The following is a 26,783-nucleotide window of genomic DNA, read 5'->3' as shown; positions in this document are numbered from 1 at the left end:
CTGCCATGAGTCTTGTACCTAAAGACCTTAGAAATAGTGTTCCCGCACTGAAAAGCACCCACAGTCTGGAAGGGAATACAGATACATGAACAAGCAGTTTTAATAGGCACTACAGTGAAGATAAGTAACAGACAATAAAAAGAAGGATGTGATCAGCTCTGACTGATGGGAAGGAAAAAGAAGTACTGTTTGGGCTGGGGCTTGAAGAGTTGCTAGAGGCTCTGTTGGTGGATGGAGAGAGAGGGACAACCTCGTAGAGAATTTCAAGGAAGAGAGAACAGTTTGCACAATGGTCCCCTGGAACAGTGGCACATCCCCCATGGTTCCATTTAGGATTCTCCCCCGCTGGGGGATAGGTGAGTGTACTTTGCCTTCAACTTTCAGTGACTTCAGTTAGGGTGTCTACTTTTCATTCTCTCCTCAAAGGATCTTCACCACCTTTCTCTGCATTTAGAGACCTGTATGCAGATAGTAAGGAACTTCATAATCAAATATGATATACCAAAATACTGGGGCTCTGTCAGTCTTGAGAGAGTGAAAGAAACTTTGAAAAATATTTTACTTGCCTTTCTCCATAGAAAGAATTCTCAAGGGAGGGATATCTAAGGGAATTTATATTTGAGGAGAAAATACATGTTATAGAATAATAAAAGTTTATATTTAGAACATATAGTTATGAAGCTATTATCTTACAGGTCCAAATGCACCCTCCCTTCTATAATAATAAAAGTGTAATATGCTAATTAGACCCAATAGCTGAACGACCTTCCAGATGTCATTCCAGACAAAGTTGCGATAGAGGGGGCTGAGGCAGAGGTGGTTAGGGATAATCAGGCAGGCAGGCAGAGTGGTTAGGGACAATTGGGCAGGCAGGTGAGTGGTTAGGGGCAATCAGGCAGTCAGGCAGGTGAACAGTTAGGAGCCAGTGGTCCCGGATTGCGAGAGGGATGTCCGACTGCTGGTTTAGGCCTGATCCCGCATTGGGCCTAAACCGGCAGTTGGACATCCCCTGAGGGGACCTGGATTGCAAGAGGTGCAGGCCAGACTGAGGGATGACCCCCTCCTCCATACACAAATTTCATGCACCAGGCCTCTAGTTATAAATAATAAGGTGGACAAGTTGATAAGTTCTGTTGATTTCATTCATCCTCTTTCTCAAGTTGCAACAGTGTTTTCTCAATAAACCCAGGTAAAAAGTAGCCATGGTGACAGAAGAGGCTAGGCATAAGCTCAACAATATAGCTCTCCTTCTCACAAAGGCTGACCTAGCTACAACCATTCTGCAGTGCCAAATATGCTAATACTAGGGACCAACTGTGAGGTTCTGATGACACACTATTCCTTGGGAGCAGGGAATAATTCACTCACCTCATTCATTGATTGCATTGGACTCCTATCATCAGAAAGCACACAATAATTGCTTTCACCAGAATAGATGAATATCTGCATATGGATTTGCTTCCTCTGTAGATAGGGCTTCTGCCAGCATCACCATGGACCCATGGAATGTTTCTTTATTATCACAAATTCTACTCAACTTTGCTTCTAACTGCAGAACTCATTCCACAGCAGAAGCATTGCAGCTCTGTGCTATTTCATATGGAATTTAGCTTTGCCATGCAGTACATTCCCTAAAAGCAACTGGCTTAATAAAAAAATGGATTGGCCATTCAAGATTCAGCTAGGGTACCGGTCGGGCAAAAACATCCTGAAGAGTTGAGTCATGTCTGACAAAGGCAGTATATGCTACAAAGGCAGTAGATGCTTTGAATTACTGACAAGTATTCTCCCATGTGCATTCCCTGAAGGTGCTAGAAATAAGAGTAGAAATGGGAATGGTTCCTTTCACAACTACATCTTGTAACCCACATACAAATTTTTCCCCAGTCATTCAGACTTTGAAATTGTCTGCTTTTTATGTATTTTTTTTTCAAGTAGGACTGCTTCTACAAGGATACATTGTAATATTGCATTGAATTTGAAGATCAATTGAAGGACATTTTGGGCACTGCATGCCACTGAACATGTGTATAATAAATAGGGATACTACACTGGGTGAAGTGATTGGTCCTGACTATCAAGGTATATTTGGAGGGTTGCTACACAGTAGTGGAGGAAAGTTTAAGTATGAAATTCAGAGCATCCTCTGGGGAGTTTTAGCATTTCTGTGTTAAACAGTAAAATTTAATGGAAGACTATATATAGTAACCAAAAAAAGCAAAATAGCTTAGAAATCAGATCCTCTAGGCATCGAAGTTAGGACCATTCTCTGCTAGGGGCTTGGCTAGCAGAGACACTGGCTGAGGGCAAACAGAACATGGTGTGGCTAGGAGAAAACATAATAAATAACAACCAGGGCATTAAAATCTGTTATGGAAATGAGGTCTGCAGCAGCCATGCTTATGTTCTTCCCTGTCTATTCTCAGTGTAATTTTACACACTACCTAATTTGTGTCTGGGTATGTATATAGACATATTTTGGTATGTTAACTTTTTTCATGTCTCCTTTCTTTTTGTTCTTTCATATAAGAATAATCAATAATACTTAACTTTACAATTTTGTTTTTAGTACAGAATATCCAATATGGACTGTGATATTCTGGAGAATTATGTAACATCTCTCAGAGAGGGATGCTGTGAGGATTAATCAGAAATTGATATAATGGCTTTGGGGGCTTTCGTTATCGCTTTTTGGTGATAGAATGTGAGAATCTCTGTAAAGGGAAGAAAAGTGTAAGCATGGCATTGGTTTAATAGGAAATTGAACCACGTGTAGGAGGTTGTGTGTGTATTGATTCTAAATGGCCAGAGGGTGGACTCTGCTAGTTATTAGCCAGTGTTTTTTTTCAGCCCCAAAGACTCTGCACTCTCCCTCACATTGTGATACTGGGGCTGAGACTCCGTTGCTAGCTGGATCTCTGACAGACACTGGCAATAGATGAGAAGAATGAAGAACGTGTTTCTTCTTGTTTATTCCAGCAACTGCTCTTTATCCTAAGAAGACTCGTAGAGTCCAACCTCCAGCTTTTTTATCAGCATTCCCAGAATCAGCATCATTCCCTTTAAGAAGTTTCAACATGAGTTGGGCTAAAATCCCCCCTCAGAAGTCCAAGATCTAATTCTATAAGAAATTGCTAAATTCCTGCAGTATCAATGCCAGCTCACTAGAGCGCTACTCAGAGGTTTGAATTTCTGCTCCATGAGCCTCCTCTTTTAATACTAAGTAGTGCCACAAGATACCAACAGTAACTGAACAATGTCTCCTCATCAGAAGTCTGAGTCCAGTTCTGGGAGGGTCCTCAAAAGCCACTAGATTCCAGTACCTATAATCATTCTCTAGCCCTAAGGATGGCACTGGTACCTCCAGCTCATATCCCTTTGTTCTTTTGTGGGTAAGCATGAGACTTGGTTGGAAAGTTTGTAAGGAGGACATTCTGAGAAAAGGGAAGTGGGGGAAGGTCACCCGCCCTGTTTATCAGGATTCCAACTTAGGGGAGTGCCGAAGGCGGAGCCCCTAATTATTCCTTGACCTTTCCAAACAAGTCTGTGCATGTGCAGACCCCCAGGTGTTTACTGGAATTCTTATGCTTAATCTTTGGGTGTCCTTGCTTAAAGGACACTACAAACACATGTGTCCTCCCAATATAACTTACCCTACTGATTGTATTTAAAGGATAAACTTTATCTCAAACTGCTGCTACAATAAAAGCCTAACAAGACAGGCAATTGAGGCTGTCTGGTTCCTTTAGCCAGGCAGTTCCTTAGCCCTCTCTTTCACAGCAAACGTTGTTTCACAGTAATCCATTCATCCATTGTTCAGCGTCTACTGGTCAGCTCCCTCATTCTTTCTGTTTCCTTTTTCACTTTTTATTTCTCTAATCTATTTAACCTATTATTGTATTAAATTCTCTCCATTAAAATGAATGCCATTATTTCTATTTTCCCTCATAGAATCCTGACTAACAGAGAATACACACACACACACACACACACACACACACACATCCGTATTGTTTTTTTTTATAATAAACTATAAAAAATTAAGTTTTTCTTGGCTAATTGGTGATAAGTTAATATTTTACAAGATAAGAAAAATTTTACATATAACTTAGGAAAAACCCAGCTAGTAATTACATTTAGATTTCACACATTTTACACATGAAACATATATTCACATACTCAAATTGTACCAAACATACCTATAAGTTTCCCAATAACAGAAGCATACATCTGCTTTTAAACTCAAATGAAAAATTACACATATCCTACAAAATAGCCAAATTTGAAAAAGAATATAAATATTCAGCATGAGGGGAGTGTATAAATTGTGGTGGTATAGAAAGTTCCTAATTTTTACTAAGAAATTTGTAAAATAATTACAAATTTAAATAATTAAAGTGAATCTTTACAAATGGGCAATAAATGCCAAAAGACATATTTTAAAATGGATTAATTGAAATTACCTGAAAGAAAAAACAACAACAACAACACACCTACATACTTGAATTGCACTAGCAAAATTTTGAGTGTTCAATACCTATAAGTGCAGATTTTGATCACTGGCTTTCTTACTCATATTGCATCCTGATGACATAACAACCTATGAATATTAGTTTTGAGCCATATATGTCAGTTGCAGATGCCAAAGATCAGAATACAAGTAAAATATTACTATTCAGTAGTATTTTCATTTTTCGTCTGCCTCCACATGGGCTCATTGACTGCCTAAGAAGGGAATCACAGCTCTTCCATGTGAATCCCATAATAATAATAATGCACCACGAGAATTATTCTGAGTGCTAATACTAACTTGTGAACTTTGATTCCTACGTTAACACCAGCCCTTTTGAGAGGTTCCTCTGACAGCAGCCTTGAGTCGGCATCTGAACACACTGTCACGTGTTAGCTTCATCAATTGCTCTCAGGATCCATTCCTCACTCCCTATTCTTTGCCCAAGGATTTTGCTTGATTACTTCCATCTTGACACCTATCACAGACACTGGTATTGCCTTCACTTTATGACTGAGAAGAGGGGAGAAAATTAATACTTGTCAGCAATCAGTCTGCTTCTGCATAAGAGGTAAAAATCTTGCTAGAGACCATCATTCCAATTTAACAGTAAGAAAAAATTTGCAGTTTGAAAATCACATTTTTGCCTCATCAGAGAGCTAGCTAGAGTCACAGGGAAATGAGGCAAACAGATTCTAGTGGGTGGCAAGACATGTTGAGGAAAGCCAGGATAGGTGACCTGACCTGTTTCAACTTTGGCAGAATATGAAAGGAAAGAATAAAAGCCATAAAACTGGATCAGAGGGAAACTAGTTTTAACTAATTAAGCTACCTGTGGGCTATGGAACTGTTTAGAATTCCTAGGAATCTAAGGCACAGAGTACACAACCCTTTACCCACCCTTTTCCATTGGCCTATACTGAAAGTCCATGGGAAAGAACAGGGGGCAAAATAGAAGACACGTGGGCCTGCTCAGGTTTGAAGGTTAAGGGCATGTGCATTTGTGCTCTGGGCTCCATGAGTGCAGGCTGTTCATTGGCTGCTAGTGAGGAAGAGGCAGAAAAACTGCTCAGATCACAGATCTTTATATATATACTAGAGGCCTGGTACACAAAAGTTTGTGCACTCGGGGGGGGGGGGTCCCCCAGCCCGGCCTGTGCCCTCTAACAGTCTGGGACCCCTCGGGAGATAACAACCTGCTGGCTTAGGCCTGCTCCCGGGTGGCAGAGGGCAGGCCCAATCCCTAAGTGCAGCCCCTGGTCAGGCTCAGAGCAGGGCCGACTGGGGAGTTGGGGTGCTGCCCTGTCATGCACAGAGCAGGGCGGATCGGGAGGTTGCAATGCTACCCTCAGTCACAGCTCAGGGTAGACTGATTGGGGGGTTGGGGCACCGCCCCCTGTTATACTCAAGGCAGGGTCAATGGGGAGGTTGCGGCGCCACCCCCTGTCACGCACAGAGCAGGGCCGATCAGGGGGTTGGGACGCTGCCCCCTGTCACTCACAGAGCAGGGCCAATCAGGGGGTTGGGGCACTGCCCCCTGTCACTCACAGAGCAGGGTCCATCAGGGGGGTTGGGGCACTGCCCCCTGTCACTCACAGAGTAGGGCCGATAGGGGAGTTGGGGCACCGCCCCCTGTCACACACAGAGCAGGGCAGATCAAGGGGTTGGGGCGCTGCACCCTGTCACACTCAGGGCAGGGCCGATGGAGAGGTTATGGTTCTACCCTGTCACACACAGAGCAAGGCCCGTGGAGGGGGATTGGGGTGCCACCCTCTATTACCCACAGAGCAGGGCCGATCAGGGGGTTGGGGCACCGCCACTGTCACACTCAGGGCAGGGCCGATGGAGAGGTTATGGTTCTACCCTGTCACACACAGAGCAGGGCGGATCAGGGGGTTGGTGCGCTGCACCCTGTCACACACAGAGCTGCAGGGCAATTGGGGGATTGGGGAGTTCCCCCCCTATCAGGCACAGAGCAGGGCTGATCAGGGGGTTTGGGCGCTGCCCCCTGTCATGCTGATCCCGGTGCCGGGAGGCCTCGCTGCTCCGCTGATCCCGGTACCGGGAGGCATATTACCCTTTTACTATATAGGATAGAGGCCTGGCGCACAGGTAGGGGCCAGCTGGTTTGCCCTGAAGGGTGTCCTGGATCAGGGTGGGGGTCCCCACTGGGGTGCCTGGCCAGGCTGGCTGAGGGGCTGAGGGCTGTTTTCCTGCTGGCAGTTGACTAAAAGTTCCCAACCGCTCCTTGTTTTCTTTTCTTTATTTTTTATTCTGGGCCAGCTTTAGCTCTGAGGCCTCGCTGCTGAAAACATGGACACAATGTTGCAGTCCGGGGCTGACTGAAAGCCAGTTTTGTTCAGCTTCTTATTTGCAACATAGTAATAGTTGCTTAGAGTTGCAGTTGAGAGTCCGGCAAGTGAGGCGGGGAACGTTGGAGTCTGCAGTTCCTGGAGGAAGCAAGCCTCCCTGCTCGCTTCAGTGCATGGCTGCCGGCCGCCATCTTGGCTGACGTTAATTTGCATAAGGATATGCTGATTAGCCAATGGGAAGGGTAGCGGTCGTACGCCAATTACCATGTTTCTCTTTTATTAGTGTAGATTGATTTCAGAGAGGAAAGGAGAAGGAGAGAGAGATGGAAACATCAATGATAAGAATCATTGGTTGGCTGCCTCCTGCACGCCCCCTACTGGGGACCAAGCCTGCAACCCAAGTATATGCCCTTGACCAAAATTGAACCTGCGACCCATCAGTCCGCAGGTCTACACACTATCCACTGAGCCAAGCCAGCTAAGGCTTTTGTTTTTATATAAAGAAAAAATATCAGCTGCTAGGAAATGGGAGGAAACATTTGCACCTACACCCCAGTTCCTGCCCTGTTTCCAGGCAAAGATTAGCTGCCCCTGGGAGGGAGCTAAGAATTCTGCCACCGAACTCCAAGCTGAGCTGACAGACACTAGGCAAAACCCATAATATGAATCTTGAAACTTGTTCTGCTTGTCTTTTTCTCTCTGAGTTGATGGGGTTTTGCTGGTGCTTTTCTTAAGGGAAAAGTGCTTTAAAAAATACACTTTTTTCCACCTTTGATCAATATATAGGTATCTTTCTCTTGATGGATTGCTTTGTATAAGGACACGGCTACAGAAAACCCCTTTCATTGCTACCATTTTGACATTTTTGAGTTTAATGATCTGTCTTTTCTGAGTTTCCAACAGATTCTCATCCGCATTGTTATTTCTAGATTATTGTGACATTTTGTACTTGACAACAGTTATCTCGGTCCTTCTTAACTCCAGGGTGGAAATAACATTTGTATCATACATCCTTGGTTTTCTCTGTTCTCTGCTTTGCCACTCCTATAAGCAGAATTTTTTTTTATATTTTCAGAAATCCTTATATAACCTGAAGTATCTTAATAAAAAAAGTCAAATAATAAAAAGACATTGTATAAATAATTTGACCAATGCGATTCTCAATATAGCATGTCCTATGCATAGTTTATATATCGTCATTATTCGATTAGTTTTCTGTTAAGGAAAATATGGAAAAATTTACCCTACAGAATCTTTTAGAATTGAAGTCATATAGATTTTTAAGGCTTTCTAAAGCATTTCAATGTACTTCACTTTTAATGTGTTTTTTCTCTCTCATTTATTAAACAAATTTCCATTAAGTTAAAATTCAGTCAGGTGTCTCTTATTGTTAAAGAAAAGAGGCCATTCTAAAACTCTTTTTCTTAATTATTCCTCCTTTCAAACAAGTTGCTGTCCTATTTCTCAGTTGTATTTTGTCATCCCAATTTTAAAAGCTTGGTCTAATTTGACATTTTTCAATTCTTACTTTATATCTGTCCTACTACAGTTTGAATTATTTTCACCACCTATTATGGGCTGATTTGTGCTTTTTAAAAAATATTTTATTGATTTTTTTACAGAGAGGAAGGGAGAGGGATAGAGAGTTAGAAACATCGATCAGCTGCCTCCTGCACACCTCCTACTGGGGATGTGCCTGCAACCAAGGTACATGCCCTTGACCGGAATCAAACCTGGGACCTTTCAGTCTGTAAGCCGACGCTCTATCCACTGAGCCAAGCCGGTTAGGGCTGATTTGTGCTTTATAACCCTTGCCCCAAATTCATGTGTTGAGCCATGGCTGGTAGCTAAGTGGTTAGAGCATCAGACCAAGCACTGAAAGGTCAAACAAAGGTTTGATTCCAGGTTCAGGGCACCTCCCTGGGTTGCAGGTTCTATCGCTGGCCCCAGTTGGGGCATGTGCAGGAGGCAACCAATCTCTCTCTATTTCTCTCTCTCTCCCCTCTCACCCTGCCTCCCTCCCACCCTCCCTAAATACCAATGGGAAATATATCCTCGGGTGAGGATTAAGAAAAAATAAAATATTCATATGCCTAAGTCCAAATCCACAGGACCTCACCATATGATTGTATTTGAAGTGTCTTTAAAGAGGTGATTGAGAATGAGGTCATTAGGGTGGGCTGGCGACCTTATAAAAAGTGGAAGTTAAGACTCAGATACAAGCAGAGAGAAGACCATATGCAGACACTGGGAGAAGATGGCCATATACAAGCCAAGGAGAAAGAAACTAACCTTGCCAATACCTTGATTTTGTACTTCTAGCCTCAAGACTTCTGAGAAAAAAATTCTGTTTATACCACAGAATCCTAGGTAGTTTGTTATGGCAGCCCTGGAAGACTAATATACCACTCCACAGATAATGTTTCTGATGTGATTACGAGTGACCTCCTAATTGGCATAACAATATAACTCAAAGATGGGAACTTTCAATTAATATTGGTCAATTAAAATCCTTTTTCAGTCAACGAAGAGCTCTGAAACTTTGGGTAAATATTTAATCTTTCTGAGCTTTGCTCTTTAAACTTTTAAAAAAGGGTATAAAAATACTTTTTAAGAAAAAAAATGATGGTACATATGGAAATACCTTGCATATATCAAGCAGATAGTAAGTGAAACATCTGATGTTTTATTTATTTCCTATTGTCCAACTAGCATGTTTCTTTAATTTAGAGACCACTGCCATGTTGAATGATATAAATACTAGATGATGTATCTAATATTTTTTTCAAGCCTTCCACAAACTCTTCCTTTCCCATTCATATCCCCTCAGTCAACCACCCCATTTACACCTGAAGACCTCCCCTCATATTTTGTTGATTATATAGAAGTAATCAGATCAGAATGCCCTAATGTTTCTAACACCAAGTTTACAAACATACATACACCCTTTCTACCTTTTGTCTCAGTCCAGGCGTAGAGGAAGACCCATCTCTAGTTATCACAAAGGCCCACCCCTCCAATGGTCTTAGGATTTAAATATCAAGAACCTTGCTCTGGCAGATTTCCCCTTGCATAACTGTGTCTTTCCCTTTATACTCTTTTCATTTCTAATAGCATACAACATTCTTTAATATCCTCTTAAAGAAATTAAAAAATTCTGACTCCTCCTTTCTTTCCATTTCCCATTTCTCTGCTTCTTTTCTTGTCAGACCTTTTAAGAGAGCTGTTCAGGACCCATTTGCTCTGGCTCCTGATTGTTCCATTCTACTGAAACTGCTGCTCTCAGGGTCATACCTCCTACTCCCATGTTTTCAGCCCCATTTTCTTCCCTAATGCTAATGCTTCTAAAACTAGAAATCATCTTTTTTTAAAATATATATTTTTATTGATTTGAGAGAGAGGAAAAGAGAGGGAAAGAGAGAAACATCCATATGAGAGAGAAACAGCGATGGACCACCTCCTGCAAGTCCCCCACCAGGGGCATGTGCTCAGGCACCTTTTTTTTTCTTTCCTTTTTGGCATTACTTATATTTACATCACTGCCTAGTATACTGACACATCCTCTTGGTTTTACCTCTAAAATGTAAAATGACACATGGACTCAATTTTATACCCATTGTCACCCATCTCCTTGAAATCACTATCATCTCACACTTTGACCATTGCAATAGAGTAATCTGCATCCCTACTAAAGTTCTCACCCCAACAATCCATTTATACAGCAGTCAGGATAACTTTAAAAAATGTAGGTCTTCTTAAAATTATTTCAGTACCTGATGAAATGACTTAAAGTCTTTCCACTATACTTAGGCCTCTACTGATTTCTGCTCATCTCTTCAGCCTCATCTTGTACCATGTTCCCTTTGTTTAGCATCTTTAGCTTTGTCTCCTTGAGGCAAGCAAAGCTCCTTACTCCCATGGTCCTTCTGAATTTGTTGTTCTCACTTTCTGAAGCACTTCTGAAATTTTTTTTTTATATCTGACTCCTTCTCATGACCTGAGTGTCAAGTTATAGCTCACTTTCTTGGTAAAGTCTGTTATGACTAGCCTATCTAAATTGGAAACTTTCCAAGTAATTCTTTATAAATTACATATTTTATATCAAGCTATAGTACTTAACTGAATTTTGTGTTTATTTCTTTACTTTGTGATTTTCCTTACTAGAATATAAGAATCTTAATGTCAAGGACCTCAGCTGTCTTATAATTGTGTGCTAAGAACTTTTGCATGTGTTTATATAATTATTCAAACCTACAACTTCAGGTAGCTGCTATTATTAGCAGAATTTCATGGCTGAGAAAAGGAAAGCTTAGGGGACAGTAAGCAGCGAGATGTAGCAGCCCTGTGACTCAAAGTAAGCATGTCTGATGCTAAAATCTGTGATCTTGATTACATGATTTATTGATTCCCAGTGTCCTGATTTCCAGATTTTTAATTTATTTTAGAGCCTGCTCATCCCTTAAACCTGATATTTGCTGCCATTTCAACAGTTCTGACCTTGGCTCTCTAATAATGATTGTGAGGACCTTCCTATAGTCATGCTGCTTCTGCCTCCCTTGGTTACATATCCCCTGTCATGTTAAACATTCCATTCTGTTTCTGGGACCTCCTCCCTTGTACCACAAGACCTCGACGCATTATTCCCTCTACTTGGCAAAATACTGTTTCCTTGGGCAGCTACCTTCTCTAGGCCCTGACTTCCTTATTTGTAAAATAAGGGGTTTTGATTGGTCTTAATATTCTTTTTCAGATTTAAAAGTTCCACAAACATCGATGACAACTCACGTTTCTTTATCCTCTTTCATTGGGATTTTTAAGTTGTCAATATACTTTAATTTAAACAATTTAACTTCCCTAATACTAAAACATATTAATCTGGCAAAGAGTTGGGAGATTTTCTACATTGTACAGGGAACATTATTTAGATTAGCATATGGCTTCTTTATCAACTAATAGAGTACAATTCAATTCCCTTAGATTAATATTTTGTTCCACAAGAAAATAAGTTATCAATTATACAGCACTTTAGTAAGTGTTTAATGAATGTCTCCTATGTGCTAAGATCTGTGTTAGGTGCTTGGGTCTGTGCTAAATGCGAGAGATGATCAATACATAGAGCCAGTCTTCATGGAGTTCAAGATTTAGTGGGAGAATTAGATAAACCTACAAATAAGTCCAAACAAAACAGATTGGTGAAAGAACTCAATTCAACAATAGCAGCAAGAACAGAAAAAATTGTGAGACTGGATAAGGATGACTCTAATGGCATAAATGCTACTTGTTCTAGGGAATTAATTCACCTGCTTTAGAAAACAAACAGGGAGCATTTTTAAAGTTGGCCACAACCCAACAGTATGAAAAGAAACCAAGAAACAGATTCTCCTCGGCCATCTGTCTGGTTCCTAGAGCAGGCTTGCAGACATTTCTCTGGTTTCTGAGCTCACCCCCTCCCATAACCCTGGGATTTTTGCCTTTCTGAGCAAGCTCAGCCTCGCAATCCCCAGCAGGCAAGCAATCTGCTGTTCATTCCTGAAGCTGCAGGGACCTGCCTTCTGCCTGGACTGTTTCTGGGCTGCCACGTTGGTAGGCAGTTGGCTTGTGGGCATGGGTCAGGCAGCCTTCTTAGCAGGATGGCCCAGGGGATGCTTACGGAGCAGAGCAGAGGGGAAGCCTCAGTGGCAAATACAGCCAAGAAGTCATTCCAAAAAATGTAATTAATCTGCAGCGAGGATGACGCAGGCTTGCCATCCCAGGAAATCTTTTGCTTTAGATTCGGACCTCACCGGGATTCCCATGCATTTGAGAGAAAAGCTACAGGACAACCAATGAGGTGCTGTCAATATTGTAGAGCCCTGAGAAAAGAGTGAGTGAAGAACAAAAGCATTGTGTACTTTAAAAAGGTTCCTTATACTTGACTCTCTTTATAAGAACTAGTTTATATATATGCAAACCTTTCTCTCTCTAAATCCTTTATGAAGAGCTTGGGTTCATATCCCGACATGTTACTTAACCTCTCTGTTTCAGTCCACTCATTCATAAGATGGGGTTGACAACAACACTTGAATGGTAGAATGCCCTAAGTATTAAATGCTTGCAATGCACTTAGCATTTGGTGCATAGTAAACACTCAAATATCAGCTGTGTTTTTAGCATTTTAGTAGCGTGTTAATTATTGCCTATTTCCTGAAGTTTCTTTTAACCTCACACTTCTGTGCCTCTCTTTTCTATAAATTGACTGTTTTTATTATCAGACTTCACGGGTCAAAATCCTACTCATTCTTCAAAAAGCTGCCAGTCATAAGAGTGTTCCAAACAACAGAATCTAACAACTGATTACACATTGAATATCCCTACAGTGCCAGGTGTGGTGATAGGCGCTGTAGTCACAAGGCTTGAAAAAGACTGCTCTTGGGGTCCTGACTTCCTTGGTGCTCTATTCTTTGCTCCCACATACTCTAGCCCAGGGGTGGGCAAACTTTTTGACTCGAGGGCCACAATGGGTTCTTAAACTGGACCGGAGGGCCAGAACAAAAGCATGGATGGAGTGTTTGTGTGAACTAATATAAATTCAAAGTAAACATCATTACATAAAAGGGTACGGTCTTTTTTTTTTTTAAGTTTTATTCATTTCAAACGGGCTGGATCCGGCCCGCGGGCCGTAGTTTGCCCACAGCTGCTCTAGCCTGTTAAACCACTATTACTGCAGAAGTTACATTTTGTTATTTACACACCTACACTGGGAGGCATTAGGTAGGGAGGAATAGTATTAGTGACTGCTGCATCCCCATGCCCAATACAGCATGCAACACATAGAGGACACTTGAGGTTTGTTGAATTAAATGAGTGGGAAACCTTTTTTTCTGCCAAGGGCTATTTGGATATTTATAATGTCACTAGAGGCCCGGTTCACGAAATTCCTGCACTAAGGGTGGGGGTGGGGGTCCCTCAGCCCAGATTGCAAGAGGGCACAGGCCAGGCTGAGGGACCCCACTGGTGCACGATCGGGGCCAGGGAGGGGCGCAGGAGATTGGCCAGCCAGGAAGAGACCATGGGAAGGCTTCAGGGCGTGTCGGGCCCATCTCACTCAGTCCCGATCGGCCAGACCCCAGCAGCAAGCTAACCTACCGGTCGGAGCATCTGCCTCCTGGTGGTCAGTGCATGTCATAGCAACTGGTGAACAGGTCAACTGTCTGTCCCCGGTGGTCAGTGCATGGCATAGCGAGCTGTTGAGTGGCCTTAGCATATCATTAGCGTATTACGCTTTGATTGGTTGAATGGCCGACCGGACGACCAGACACTTAGCATACTAGGCTTTTATTATATAGGATCCCTGGGCCATAGAAAATTATTAATTTAAAAATTACCCTGCTATATTTGGTCAAATATTTAATTAACTCACCCCTAATGCTTTGGCAGGGCCAGACCAAATCATTTTGCTGATCTCATATGATGCATAGGCCGAACATTCCCCACCCTTGAAACCGATGAATGACCACAGCATGCAGAGGCCTGCCTGCTTTTGTCCACCTAGGCCCTGTCAAGGAAATGGAAATCTTGCCAAAGCCCCCTTTCTATTGCTTTGACATTTATTTACAGGGCACCATTCAGCACTAATGTTCCCCTTCTTTCTTGAGGAAGCTATAGCCATAAAAGCTCTTCATTCCCTTGTGAAAACATCAAGCTTTGCTTGAGGGGTCTTGTGCTGTTAGGTTGGTTTAAAGTTTCAAATGCTTCTGTCTTTATCATGGCCCAGATCTGATCTTCTTAGACTAAAAGAATAAACAAACTCCAACCTATTCTTTTTGTTACATTGATTGTTCCTCAACACTCTCTCCTTGCCAGAAAGTTTTGGTATTATTTTACAACCTTGAGAAGAGCACAGAGGGCCTTGTCAGACCTTAATCTGAATAGTAGAGAAAAATAATTTTAACTATGAATTGGTCTCATCTATTTGTCAGTTACCTATTAATCATAACTAAAAGCATGATTAAGCTGTCACTAAAAAATCTGCTCAAGCCCTGTAATTGTACTAATGCATTCTACTGTCATTTTTTTTTCAAAAAACATTACCCAGAGTATTATAAAGTCCAGAAAGGACCTTGGAGCTTTAGATCAATTCAATCTTTTTGTAGATAAAAATACAAAAAGTTAAGAACTCTGAAGCCACGAACAAAAGATTGAATGAAAAGAACCATATAAAAACAACTTCTGAATAGCTAAAAGCATACCCCTAAAACTGTAAAAGATAATTAAGAACTGCAGAAAGTATTGGGAATTTTTATGACAAAATGGCCAATAAAGAAAATTATGAGGAGCCTATACAGCTCAGGAATAAAAAGACACACAAACCCAATGCAAAATAGTGGAAAATTAAACAGACATTTTAGAAAAAACACATTCTGTAACATACATAGGAAGTAGAGAAATTCAAATGAATATTTTTTCTACTTTCCAGAGTAGCAACAAGAATTCTAACAAATATTTTTCTACTTCCCAGAGTAGCAAAGATTAACAAGGTTATAGCACCTGGTACAGGGTCACAGACATATTTTCGTTCTCTATTAGTTGTGGGAAGATAGCTGGAACAATCAATTTGGGAAGACAATTTGGAAATATCTAACAACTTTAAATGGAATAAACACCTTTCAGTTCCAGTGTTGAAAATTTGTTCTTTAGCTGCACTCACAAATCAGAATTGTATATACACGTGTATATGTGTGTGTGTGTGTGAGTGTGTGTGTGTGTGTGTGAGTGTGAGTGTGTGTGTGAGTGAGTGTGTGTGAGTGTGTGTGTGAGTGTGTGTGTGTGTGTGAGTGTGAGTGTGTGTGTGTGTGAGTGAGAGTGTGTGTGTGTGAGTGTGTGTGTGAGTGTGAGTGTGTGTGTGAGTGTGTGTGTGAGTGTGTGTGAGTGTGTGTGAGTGTGTGTGTGTGAGTGTGTGTGAGTGTGTGTGTGTGTGTGTGTGAGTGTGTGTGTGTGTGTGTGTGTGTATATATATGTTTAGAAAAAGAGAAACAACTAAAATGCCCCTTAATAAGTGATTACTAAATTATGACATATCTATACAATGACATTCTTATTTAAAAACCTGTATTGTTTCAGTTAAAGATAGCAATTATAAACATGTTTCATGTTAAGAGCATCATAATATTATAATAAAATGTGTGTTGATTTTGTGGAGCATCTGAAATCTGTTTTAAAATGTCAGTGTGTTCCAAAATATGAAAGAGCTAATAAGGGACGCAATTAGGAAAGTGAATTTTATTTGACCTGATTTATAATGCTTAAGTTAAAAAAAGTTATAAAATGTGTTTAAAAACTGTAGCAAAGTGTTCTCAATTTTGATGGCCTTATTTCCTTGGTTTATTGCTTATTGCCTTTGCCTACAATATAAAGGATTATTTTTCACTTCTTGTCTGTATTTTAAACAAAAGTGGGTGGCAGGTAAAGAAACATGTGTTAGATACTTGGCTGACAAGAACATGGGGTTTTCAGAGCAGCTTAGAAACCAAAGCTCACTGAGAGATGCAAGGGTTTGGGATTCTCCATGTTCAAGGCCTTGTAATCTTTTTAATCTATCAAGTAGGAATAATACTAGAACCTACATTGTAGACTTGTTTTGGATTACATGAAACAAAACTTATAAAGAGTTTAGAATAGGGCCTAGAACATAGGAAAACTTAAATATATTTTAAATTATTATGTTAGATCCATGCTCTGATTTTTTTTTTTAAGTGGCAAAGAGAATTTGGTTTAGTTTATATAGTTTTGGTCTTTTTGTTTTTGTTGTTGTTATTAGACACTTTTAGTTTCTGTCTTTATTTGCCCAACATGGGTACCTTTTGATGGCAGATTATTTGTCCACTGGAATTTTTATAGCTTTCTCTGCATATGAGCTTTGAGGCTTATTTTCTTGTTTTAAATGCCATGCTTCCATTTTCTTCTTCAGCTCATACTTCCACTTTCTTATTGGTTTTAATGAGTTATAAGTTGTGCTTCCCAACCTTGAATATCCATCCTTGTCTTATAAGCCTCCTCTTCTTAAGGGCTCAGCTCATCAATCCTCCTTTTTATGTGACTTTCTAAGAATATCTTCCATGACTGTGCAGCAATCATAATATACTACAGTTGTTTACTTGATTATATCCCATTAGACTGCTTTTTCAGACCAGTGATCCTATCTCATGATTCGGTTTCCTCAGTGCTTAGAGCCATATCAAAAAGTCTAGAGACATGCTGAAATCTTAAAACATGTTCATAGCATTGAATGATTATTACATTTTGCTTTTCAAGAGTTGCAAAAATAATTTCTTCAATTACAATGGCTCCTCCGCAGTTCCTTTTGCAGCTATGATAAATGTAATTTGCTAATGTTTTTAAAAATCCTTTATTGATAAGAATTAATTATATGTCTACTAATTATGTACTAGACAAAAGACTGAGAAAAATGAATATAATAAAAGGCATGGGCCCTGCCATTAAGTAGTTCACAGATTAGTGGAAGAGATAAAACACAAATGAGTAACATAACCAACAAGAACAATGTGAATTATGTGTCCAAAATGAAGGGTAGAGAGAGGAAGTGATGTGAGTTAATAAATAGGAACAGTGGTGTGTTGACTATTATTTTAATAACCAGCTCTCAGAATAAAAGCCTTGATTTGTAGCATTTGCCAATTTCATTGTATAAATACTCCTACCATAGCTGATTTCAAGCTACAGCTTGAAGTCACTAAAGCAAAGTTGGGAAAAGATGTACATATTAGATCTTGCTAGCCTGTGTAAGCTGGTTCCAACACACTTTTAATGGGAGATATGGTTATAGACAGACATGGTCTGGGTATACTTAATGGAGGAGGTGAAATTAAAACTAGTCTTGAAGCTTGTATAGAAATTAGATAACGCAAGGAAAATATGTTTCAGGTTTGGAATATAGAATAAGCATTGCATGGAGGCAGGGAAGAATGTAAAATATTCAGGCAAATACATTTAGCACATAGTAGGTGCTCAATAAATATATTTGTGACTAATTGAATGGCAGTGAATAGACCTCTGATTGAAGAAATGAGTCTCTGTGAGAAGAGACGTGGGAGGCAAGTTCAGATGCCACGGTATTCTGTGGTATCCAGAGGTCTTTATCCTTCTTTATATTATTGCTCCTTTTCCCCTCTCCATGCACAGAATCTTCATTAGCTTGGCTGTGCGGTCTCAATGAGACACTACTTTGCTACGGGCTGATTTTTTGAGTTATTTTAATAATCACACAGATATCTAATATTAAGATTGGTTTAACCAAGAATTCTGGGAGGACAGAAATTTTTAATTTTCAGAGGTGGCGGAATAGTATCTAAAAGCCTTATATCTGCATAATGGCTTTATCTCTGTTAAACAAACATGCTTCCAGATATTCAATTCAGTATATAGCAGTTATATATATATATAATTGGTGGGCTAGCTAAAGGTCAATTTTTTTTTCTCTTCTCCTATACAGTAAAAGGCTAATGTGCAAATTTTCCCCTTGGGTGGGAGTTCAACCAACTGGGAGCTCCACCGGTCGCTATGATGGGCCGCCCCAACTGCCCACGGTCCCTCCCCCTGGCCAGCCCTGTCCCTGATGGGCCCTTCTAACCCCGATTGGGGGCAGGGCCTGCCAGCCAACCACCCACAGCTCCTCCCCCCGGCCAGCCAACTTCCTGGAGTCCCTGCCACTGGGCCGGCCCCCTGATAGGCCTCGATTGCTGGCCAGGCTGAGGGACCCCACCCATGCATGAATTCGTGCACCAGGCCTCTAGTATGTAAATAAATGCTGCTGCTATCCTCCAATAAAACTTTATTTACAAAGAAGGTAAAACATAAATTTGACCCATAAACCATAGTTTGTGATTCCTTGCTTAGGGCATCAAGGTGTCTAGGAAATCTAGAATTCTTTAAAGTTCATGAGATAACACTAAAGATTAAAAAATGCCCAAAACTCTCCAGGACAGTACAATGTAAAAATGACTCAGTAAAAAGAGTTCAAGCTATCTTTTCTGGTAAGATGTTTATTCAACCCTCTCCCTCCCTTCTTTATATATGGGTATGGGTGGTTTTAGTATTATATTACTATCGTAATTTTGGTATTTATACACTTTTTTAAAATGTTTTCTAAATAAAACTGGACTTGGATATTAATGAATTTCGGTAATATTAGAGTGACCAGAGAGGCAATAAAAATTTTTCTCATAATCTTCCAGGCTAATGGTCACTTTCTTATTTGATATTATATCCACATTCCTAGGAACAAGAGTGAGGTGGAAATGGTGATGAGTAAAATTTTAGTTTTCAGTTTCGGTTTCCTTATTTTTACAACAGGAAAAAATAGAAACTGTTATACTTATGAAGAAAATGGCAGCATTATTTTCATGGTAGGTATAAATCTGTGCCTTTAATTCATTAGCTGTTGCAAGAAAAGTACCTTAGAAGGGACGAAAAAAAAGAGCCTTACATTTGTCTGTCATAATTTGATGCTTTATTATCTTTTCTCTTCTTGAATTCTAGAAAAAGAGAACTGACCATTCTCTACCTACTTTCTTTTCTGCTATCCCGGGAGAAGGTTAATAAGGGAGAAAAAAAAAAAAAAACTATGGGAGAATTAAATCACATTAAACAGGATGGTTGGGCCATAGTGCATCCTATCTGGAGAACTGCTCATATAATGCTCAGGCTAGTGTTTGAGATCAAAGACTGTATCTGCTTATATGTGAAGGTCTGAGGTTGGAAATGAAGAAATAACAATACATTATCAGAAAGAGAGAGAGAGAAAAAAAAGCATATGTATATGTGACAAATAGCAGATTAGTGCCCTGTCCAGATGGTGTCAGATAGGTTTGCACCAGTGCTATGTGCCCACCTTCCTGACTCTACATGCTTTAATCCTAACCACTTCCACCAAAACCTTTAGAAGATGACCATTGGACGCTGAAGACTTTAGCCTGCCTGGAATTAGCTAGTGCCTGGGAGCTTTACTGCTCCTACCTCATGGCAACCTGTACCAAAGGTTCTTAAATATGGGAATACAAAAACTCAGTCCCTTTGTCTTAAAGCAAGACAATCTGAGGGGATACTTCATACTCTACCATGATCTGGTTGAGTCTGGAACTTCAACTGAAATTGTACTCTTCCTCCTTCTTACCTGCTTTACTCTTTCTCATACTGGTTTGTGTGTAATAAAACGTTTTCATAAAACATTCAAATCCTTAGTTTAAGTTCTATTTCTGGAAGAACCTGATCTGAGAAAAGAGACCACCACAGCCCCTTAGCTTTTAAGTAACAGCTAACGTCACAATACGTTTCACACTAATATGCACACGACTTATGAAGAAGTGTCCACCAACCTGTCAACAAATGAATGGTGAAGAAGGAAAATGGGATCGTTGGCAGATGACGGGACCAGAGACATCGTTCCATTCATATAGATGTGCAAGGCATTGTGCATAGTGCTTTGAGAGACATTTGCTATCCCAGTAACTGGACTAGCAAATCCTGTTGGTAAAAAGAAAATTGGGGGGGGGGGGGAGTTAGTTTGCCTTAATGATTGAAAAGCAGTTATTTCATTTGTTTTATAATAAGAAGTGAAAGCTTAATTCAAAGTCATAAAATAATAAAATTCATTCTGTATTGGGATTCTTTACATTCTGAATACCCAGTGAGTATTTATTTAATAAATCTTCCTGGAATTGATTGGTATTAACCTGGGTACAAAGAACTGTTAATCAGATGAAATAGGTAGAGCCAAATTGTGGTCCTTCCTGTTGCTTCTGCTTATTATTCCTCCTTTAGATACTGAAAAGTAGCAAGACCTTATTAATGATAATCAGCATAGTGATTTTCACTTCAGTCTGTAACAGTACTTAGAGCATATCATTTCAGCCTGTTATTTGTCCTTTTGCATACCAGTTCTGGCTACTTTAAATTTTGTTTTCTGGTTTCAGAGAAAATATAATATTTGTGACCTTCCACATCACTATGCATTGTCAACACTCTGCGGGCATCAGGTCAGAATGTCTTTGCTTTGCAAAATACTCATTTCAAAGTTCATCAGAACGCGATGAAATTGTTCCATCCATTGCATCAGGAATACTAATAGTGGGAATAATAATTTTAATAAGAGCTATTGTTTTCTGAATGTTAATTGGGCTAAATGCATTTTTGTGATATATGTCCTTCAATCTACAGCAACCCTATCAATTGTAAATTATTATCCCCACTGTAAATAAGAGAAAACTGAAGCTCAGAGAAGAGCTGAGTTTCCCAAGGCTACAGAGGTAGTGGTAGAGTTGGGATTTTAACTTATTTCAGTTAAGCTTCAACATTAGAGGTCTTGGTATTTTATATTCTTTCTCACTCACTCACTGGGAAGAGGTCGAGTAAGATATTATTTGAGTCCATTCAGACAAAACATAAAACATAAGCAGAACTCAAGTCAAAAGGAAGTTAAATTCTACACTGGAACCCAGTTGAGGGAATATGGCCAAGGGCGTATTATTGAATTTCAGAATTTAGAAAAATCAAGCAAGCAGAAACTATATGGTGATGATGGAAGATAGACACAGTAAAGGCACCACAATTTGAACAGGGGAGGTCTAACTACATTTCATGCAATTAGAATTATTTTGTAATCTACCTCTTCATTTTTAAAGGTATAGCTCTTGACTTTTGCATTTAATGCTTTGTGGCCCACAGTATTTCTGCCCCTTCAGCTGGTGACTTATTATCCCCTCCTTTTGAGCTTTTTGAATTCATTCTTAGAGATCATACTAAGCCCTGGCCCCTCAGGAAACTTACTAGTAGCCTAAGGACAATCACTTCCATCTGAATTTGCTTGTCTATGACAACTTTTATGATTGACACTATGTTCAGAAATTTTTCTAAGAGTTTGACATAATTGATTTACATAACCTTCAGAATGATCCTTCATTATCTCCATTATATAGACTTTAAAAAGGGGTTTAGAGAGGTCAAGTAACTTGTCTAATATTACAAAACAAATGAAAAGAGTGAAGGTTGGAACACAAGCCTGTTTTATTCTAGAGCAGCGATTCTCAACCTGTGGGTCGCCACCCCTTTGGTGGTCAAACGATCCTTTCAAAGGGGTCGCCTAAGACCATCCTGCATATCAGATATTTACATTACGATTCATAACAGTAGCAACGAAAATAATTTTATGGTTGGGTCACAACATGAGGAACTGTATTTAAAGGGCCAGAAGGTTGAGAACCACTGTTCTAGAGCTTAAGCTCTTAAGTGCATGGTTACTGCCTTTATTATGTAGCAATAAATCACATATCATGGAGGGCAAAGTTCCATAGAGCAATGGTCTTCAAGCTTTTATTCTTGAGTAGCACCAAATGAAAATTTAAAACTACATTTTATATATGCTCTCATGTAATTTTAAGTGGATTCCAAATTGTTTTAATCATAATTATAAATAGTTTTGGAGGATAAAATTTCAGGGATATTACAAAAAGTGTAAATTTAAAACTAAGAACTTAATATCACTTTTAGAAAATGTATCTTATTATTCATCGTTCATATTAAAATAACTATTATATCTGAATTTTTGGGGGGATTCCTTTTTTCATGTAATTTCATGTTTTATTTTATTTTCCCACAGAATTACGCATAAATGTTATATGTTATTCTTGAAATACTTTTAAAAAAAACTATTACATCATGCCCGCTGGTGTGGCTCAGTGTTTGAGCATTGAGCTATGAACCAGGAGGTCACAGTTTGATTCCTGGTCAGGGCACATATCCGGGTTGTGGGCTTGATCCCCAGTGTGAGGCATGCAGGAGGCAGCTAACCAGTGATTCTCTCTCATCATTGATATTTCTCTCTCTCCCTCTCCCTTCCTCTCTGAAATCAATAAATATATACATATATATATTTTTTAAAGAGCCTTGTATATCTTTGTATTTATTTATTTTTTTTAAAGGGGAGAATGATGATTTTTGTTTTTAATTTTTTTAATTTTTATTTTTTTAAAATATATTTTATTGATTTTTTACAGAGAGGAATAGAGAGTTAGAAACATCGATGAGAGAGAAACATTGATCAGCTGCCTCCTGCACACACCCTACTGGGGATGTGCCCGCAACCAAGGTACATGCCATTGACTGGAATCGAACCTGGGACCCGTGAGTCCGCAGGCTGATGCTCTATCCACTGAGCCAAACCGGTTAAGGCTATCTTTGTATTTAAAAGAAAATCAAATATTAAATACTTATTAGTCCTTACACAATCTATAGAGATTGGGAAGGAAAGATACATTTCTCCCCATAAAGTCTATAAGGGTCCTTCACTCTACTCTAGTATTTAAGTGACAAAATAGAGAAAATGTCATGGATGGGAATAATGTAAAAATGTGAATAAACTATTTTCTCTTTTACTTCTTTACACAATTTATTTTTTGGATGATAAATCATCTTGGGAAAATAAGAAATGTCTACACCAAATCAGTAGCTTCTCTTGCTGAGATTTTATTCTCTTTTTGAAGAGCAAGTCGAAGAAGAAATTTTTGGCATCATGTGTGTAGTAATAATTCACACGGCAAGCTTTTCAAATATCTCTACTGTATGTGATCTCATTTGAATCCCAGGACTGCTTGTGATATAAATATTATTATTTTCCCAATTTTGCAGATGAGAAAACTTAAGTTTATCAAAGTTAAATAACACATCTAAATTCAAGGAAATAGAGGAAATCAAGGAATTGGATTTGAAATCTCATGGATTTCAAAACCTGTGGGTTTTTTCGTACACTAGAGTTGGGTTGTGTCTGTACCAACTTGCTGACATACCTTAGGAACCTCTTTGCCTATGTACTATGAAGTGAGTTTATTGACTTGCTTTTTTCACCCATTAACAGCGAGGTGCAGAATGTTTTATTGCCTCACTCTTGTCCAAGGATTCCCCGTGGATAGAAAATCTAATAAGCCAGCAGGGACCTTGTTAGCAGTTACAGATACCAAAATGGTTCAAACCTCTTTGTGAAGGATGGTGACAGTGTTATGCCTTCAAATCCGCATGCTACATTCTTATGGGAAATTCATAAACACAGTTTCAGGTTGATGATAACAAGAGAAAACTTCAACTTGTCAATCCATCTCTTTCTTTTTCATTTCTTTCCCAATAGTGCTCTGAGAGTGTTCTAATTCATTCCTTTGTCTTTTAATATAGATGCCTATCTCTGATCCCTGGAGATTCAGATTTAATTGGTATAGAGTGGGGCTCAGGCACCTAGAGTTTTCAAAACACCCCATGTGATTTTAATGTGCAACTAGGGTTTAAATTCACCAATTTAGGCTAAATTGCTCTCCCTCCTATAAACTTGAACACACACTTTAAAAACTTTATTGAATACTAGTATACTAGTGGCCGGTGCATGGATTCGTGCACATTGAAAGGAAATTAATTAGAAGAAATATTTTAATGTTGCTATTTGCTCTTTCTCTATAATGGAAGTGTCAACCAAATTCATGAATGACAATGACAGATAGTAACACATGCACGCGATTGGCACCAGCAAGAGCTTTATATGTATTGTGCATACGAGAGTCAATGTTTATTTTTAAATTGCCAGTGTGCATCAGATGTACCAGCCAGTCGGACAGACATACAGTGGGTCACTTAGTCTTTTATATATATAGATTATTTATCTGAATATATTATTTCCTTCACTTGAAATTTTTTCCTTTTATGTTCTGACAGTCCAAAAATGCTTCTGCCTTTAAAATTCCACATCACGCACTTCTGCCTTGAAATATGTTCATACTGATAACTGTTCCAAAGAAGACTCTTGAAAATGATGTTTAATAATTGAGGAACTACTAAGTACCAGGTGCTGGATGGATATTTTCACACATCATCTTATGTTATTCAGTATGCTCCTTTCTAAGGAAGCTGGATTTTAAATGTCACACTTTATCTTGCCTATTGGGAATGTAAAAAAAGTACGTAGTTAAATCTTCAGAACACAGTACATTTAATTTATTTGAGTTAATTTTATTTTAAGTCCATCTCTAACCAATTATAACATTTCATGGAGTTCCAGAGACTTAATTGCAGAACAGGAACCAAAAATAAGATACAAAAATGTACATTAATGTGTCTGAAGATTGAAGAGAAGTGACTGTCAGACCCACTGGCTACATTCCCCCTAATATACTCTCCTAATGTGCAACTTAATTCAGAATCTAAGTGCATAGCCTCACAAGGTTACACACAATCATCTTAGGAGGTTGAATTTGATGGCTGAGTACTTTTAAAAGGCTTGTAATTTAAATTCCTTGCAGCAGAAATATAAAATTATAGATCAAAAAAAGATTTTGGATCTAAGCTAGTCCTGAGGTATAATGGAAGCATTAATTTTCAATCCAATTCAAGCTTTATAAAATAAAGTGGCAGCTCTACAGCCATAAATGTAATTAATTAGCATTTATGTTTGTTAGAAAATACTTTTAATTTGACTCAGGAAATTCTTTCAATTGTGGAAACAGAGCAATGAAGTAAATGTAGTGGTTGGTGATGGTTTCCTACCATATAATAATGTGTTAGATGATAGTTAAGATCTCAAAAGCACCACAAATTCTGGGGTCATCAAAAGTATGGTCCTAAAGCCAGAAATATCACCTGTAAATTTGTTAGAAATGCAAATATACTGACCCTACTAGAAAATTATGGATCAAAATGTCAGTAGGAAGTCTTCAAGGTGATTCTAATATGCACTAAGTTGGAGAACTACTGCTCTAATTGTCTTCATTGTTTGCACAAAGACAACGGTTGAGTCCATCAGAATTAGTCACAGTCTTCTCCATAAATGCAATAAAGGAGAGCAACAGAACTACTTCATGTGTTATCACCTTAAATTGTTTATTATTTTAAACATCAGATTAATTTCTCCTCTAGGTAGCCTCCATGTTTGTGTGTGTGCATTGTGTATGTGTGCACATGTCTAAGCTTTTTCTTTACATACATATTATAAATGCACAGTATATATGTATAATTACATCATCCAGTGATTTTTTTAAATATTCATAGATCTTATTCTCAGTTTATAAACATACCTATAGAATGATCTTACACATCAAGAATAATGGTCCATTTTCTTCATTTAAAATGTATCTGAAATTTGTTTTAAGGTAAAATTTTATAATGGCTTTCTATATTCTAAGATTAGATTTGTGTGTTTGGAAAGACTTGGGAATATTGAAACACACAGCAGTCATTTAGTACACTTTGTACAACTGAAACAAGCAAAGATCTTTATAGCTATACTAAAGGCCCTGTGCATGGAATCTGTGCATGGGTAGGGTCACTAGGCTTGGCCAGCGATCAGGGCCCATCTGTAGGGCAACCAGCAGGGCAATTGGGGGTCTTGCCCGCCTCCACCGCCACCGCCGCTGATCACCTCCCTCTGCAGGGCGATTGGGGGGTGTGGGGGGTGCTGCTGGAACCTGCTTTGACTGGCCTGGGGCCTGTGGGCTGGGGGCAGCTCCTGCGTTGAGCATCTGCCCCCTGGTGGTCAGTGAGCGACCAGTCATTCCACCGGTCGTTTGGCTATTTGGTTGATTTGCATATTATGCTTATATAGGATGTATTATTTTAGTCATATTCTCTTCCTGCTCTTTACTTATGATTGAATTGATAGTACTTGGTATATCTTTGGTGTATTTTTATTAGGTGTGCTAAAACATTAATAATATATTAATGCTGTTTTTTGAAGCAAAGGTAGGATAACTAACCATTCTAGTCTCTGTTTGGTTTTAGCACTGAAAGTCCTATGTCCTAGGTATGCCAGTTTCATAAGCATGCAACTGAGTGTACCCTACCCAGACTGCCCATACTTGATTTAATGATCTGCTATTGCTATCTTGAAATTCTTAATAATTTTCTAACAAGGTGCACAATGTTTTCATTTCACACTG

General features: G+C 39.2%; 1 protein-coding gene across 2 annotated transcripts in view; it reads right to left on the bottom strand.

The window, feature by feature from the left end:
• The window catches only part of TYR (tyrosinase), a 92,975-nt gene that overhangs the window by 17,989 nt on the left and 48,203 nt on the right, over nt 1-26,783 (bottom strand). For both annotated transcript variants that reach the window (XM_070425835.1, XM_070425836.1), the window contains exon 4: nt 20,193-20,340. In XM_070425835.1, the coding sequence (XP_070281936.1) occupies nt 20,193-20,340 (148 nt within the window). The remainder of the gene's footprint in view (nt 1-20,192; nt 20,341-26,783) is intronic.

The sequence above is a fragment of the Myotis yumanensis genome, unplaced genomic scaffold (assembly GCF_028538775.1).
Source record: "Myotis yumanensis isolate MYYU_CA2020_CCGP unplaced genomic scaffold, mMyoYum1.0.hap1 SCAF_10, whole genome shotgun sequence".
Classification (NCBI taxonomy): Eukaryota; Metazoa; Chordata; class Mammalia; order Chiroptera; family Vespertilionidae; genus Myotis; species Myotis yumanensis.
This window is presented reverse-complemented; position numbering and strand designations above follow the sequence as displayed.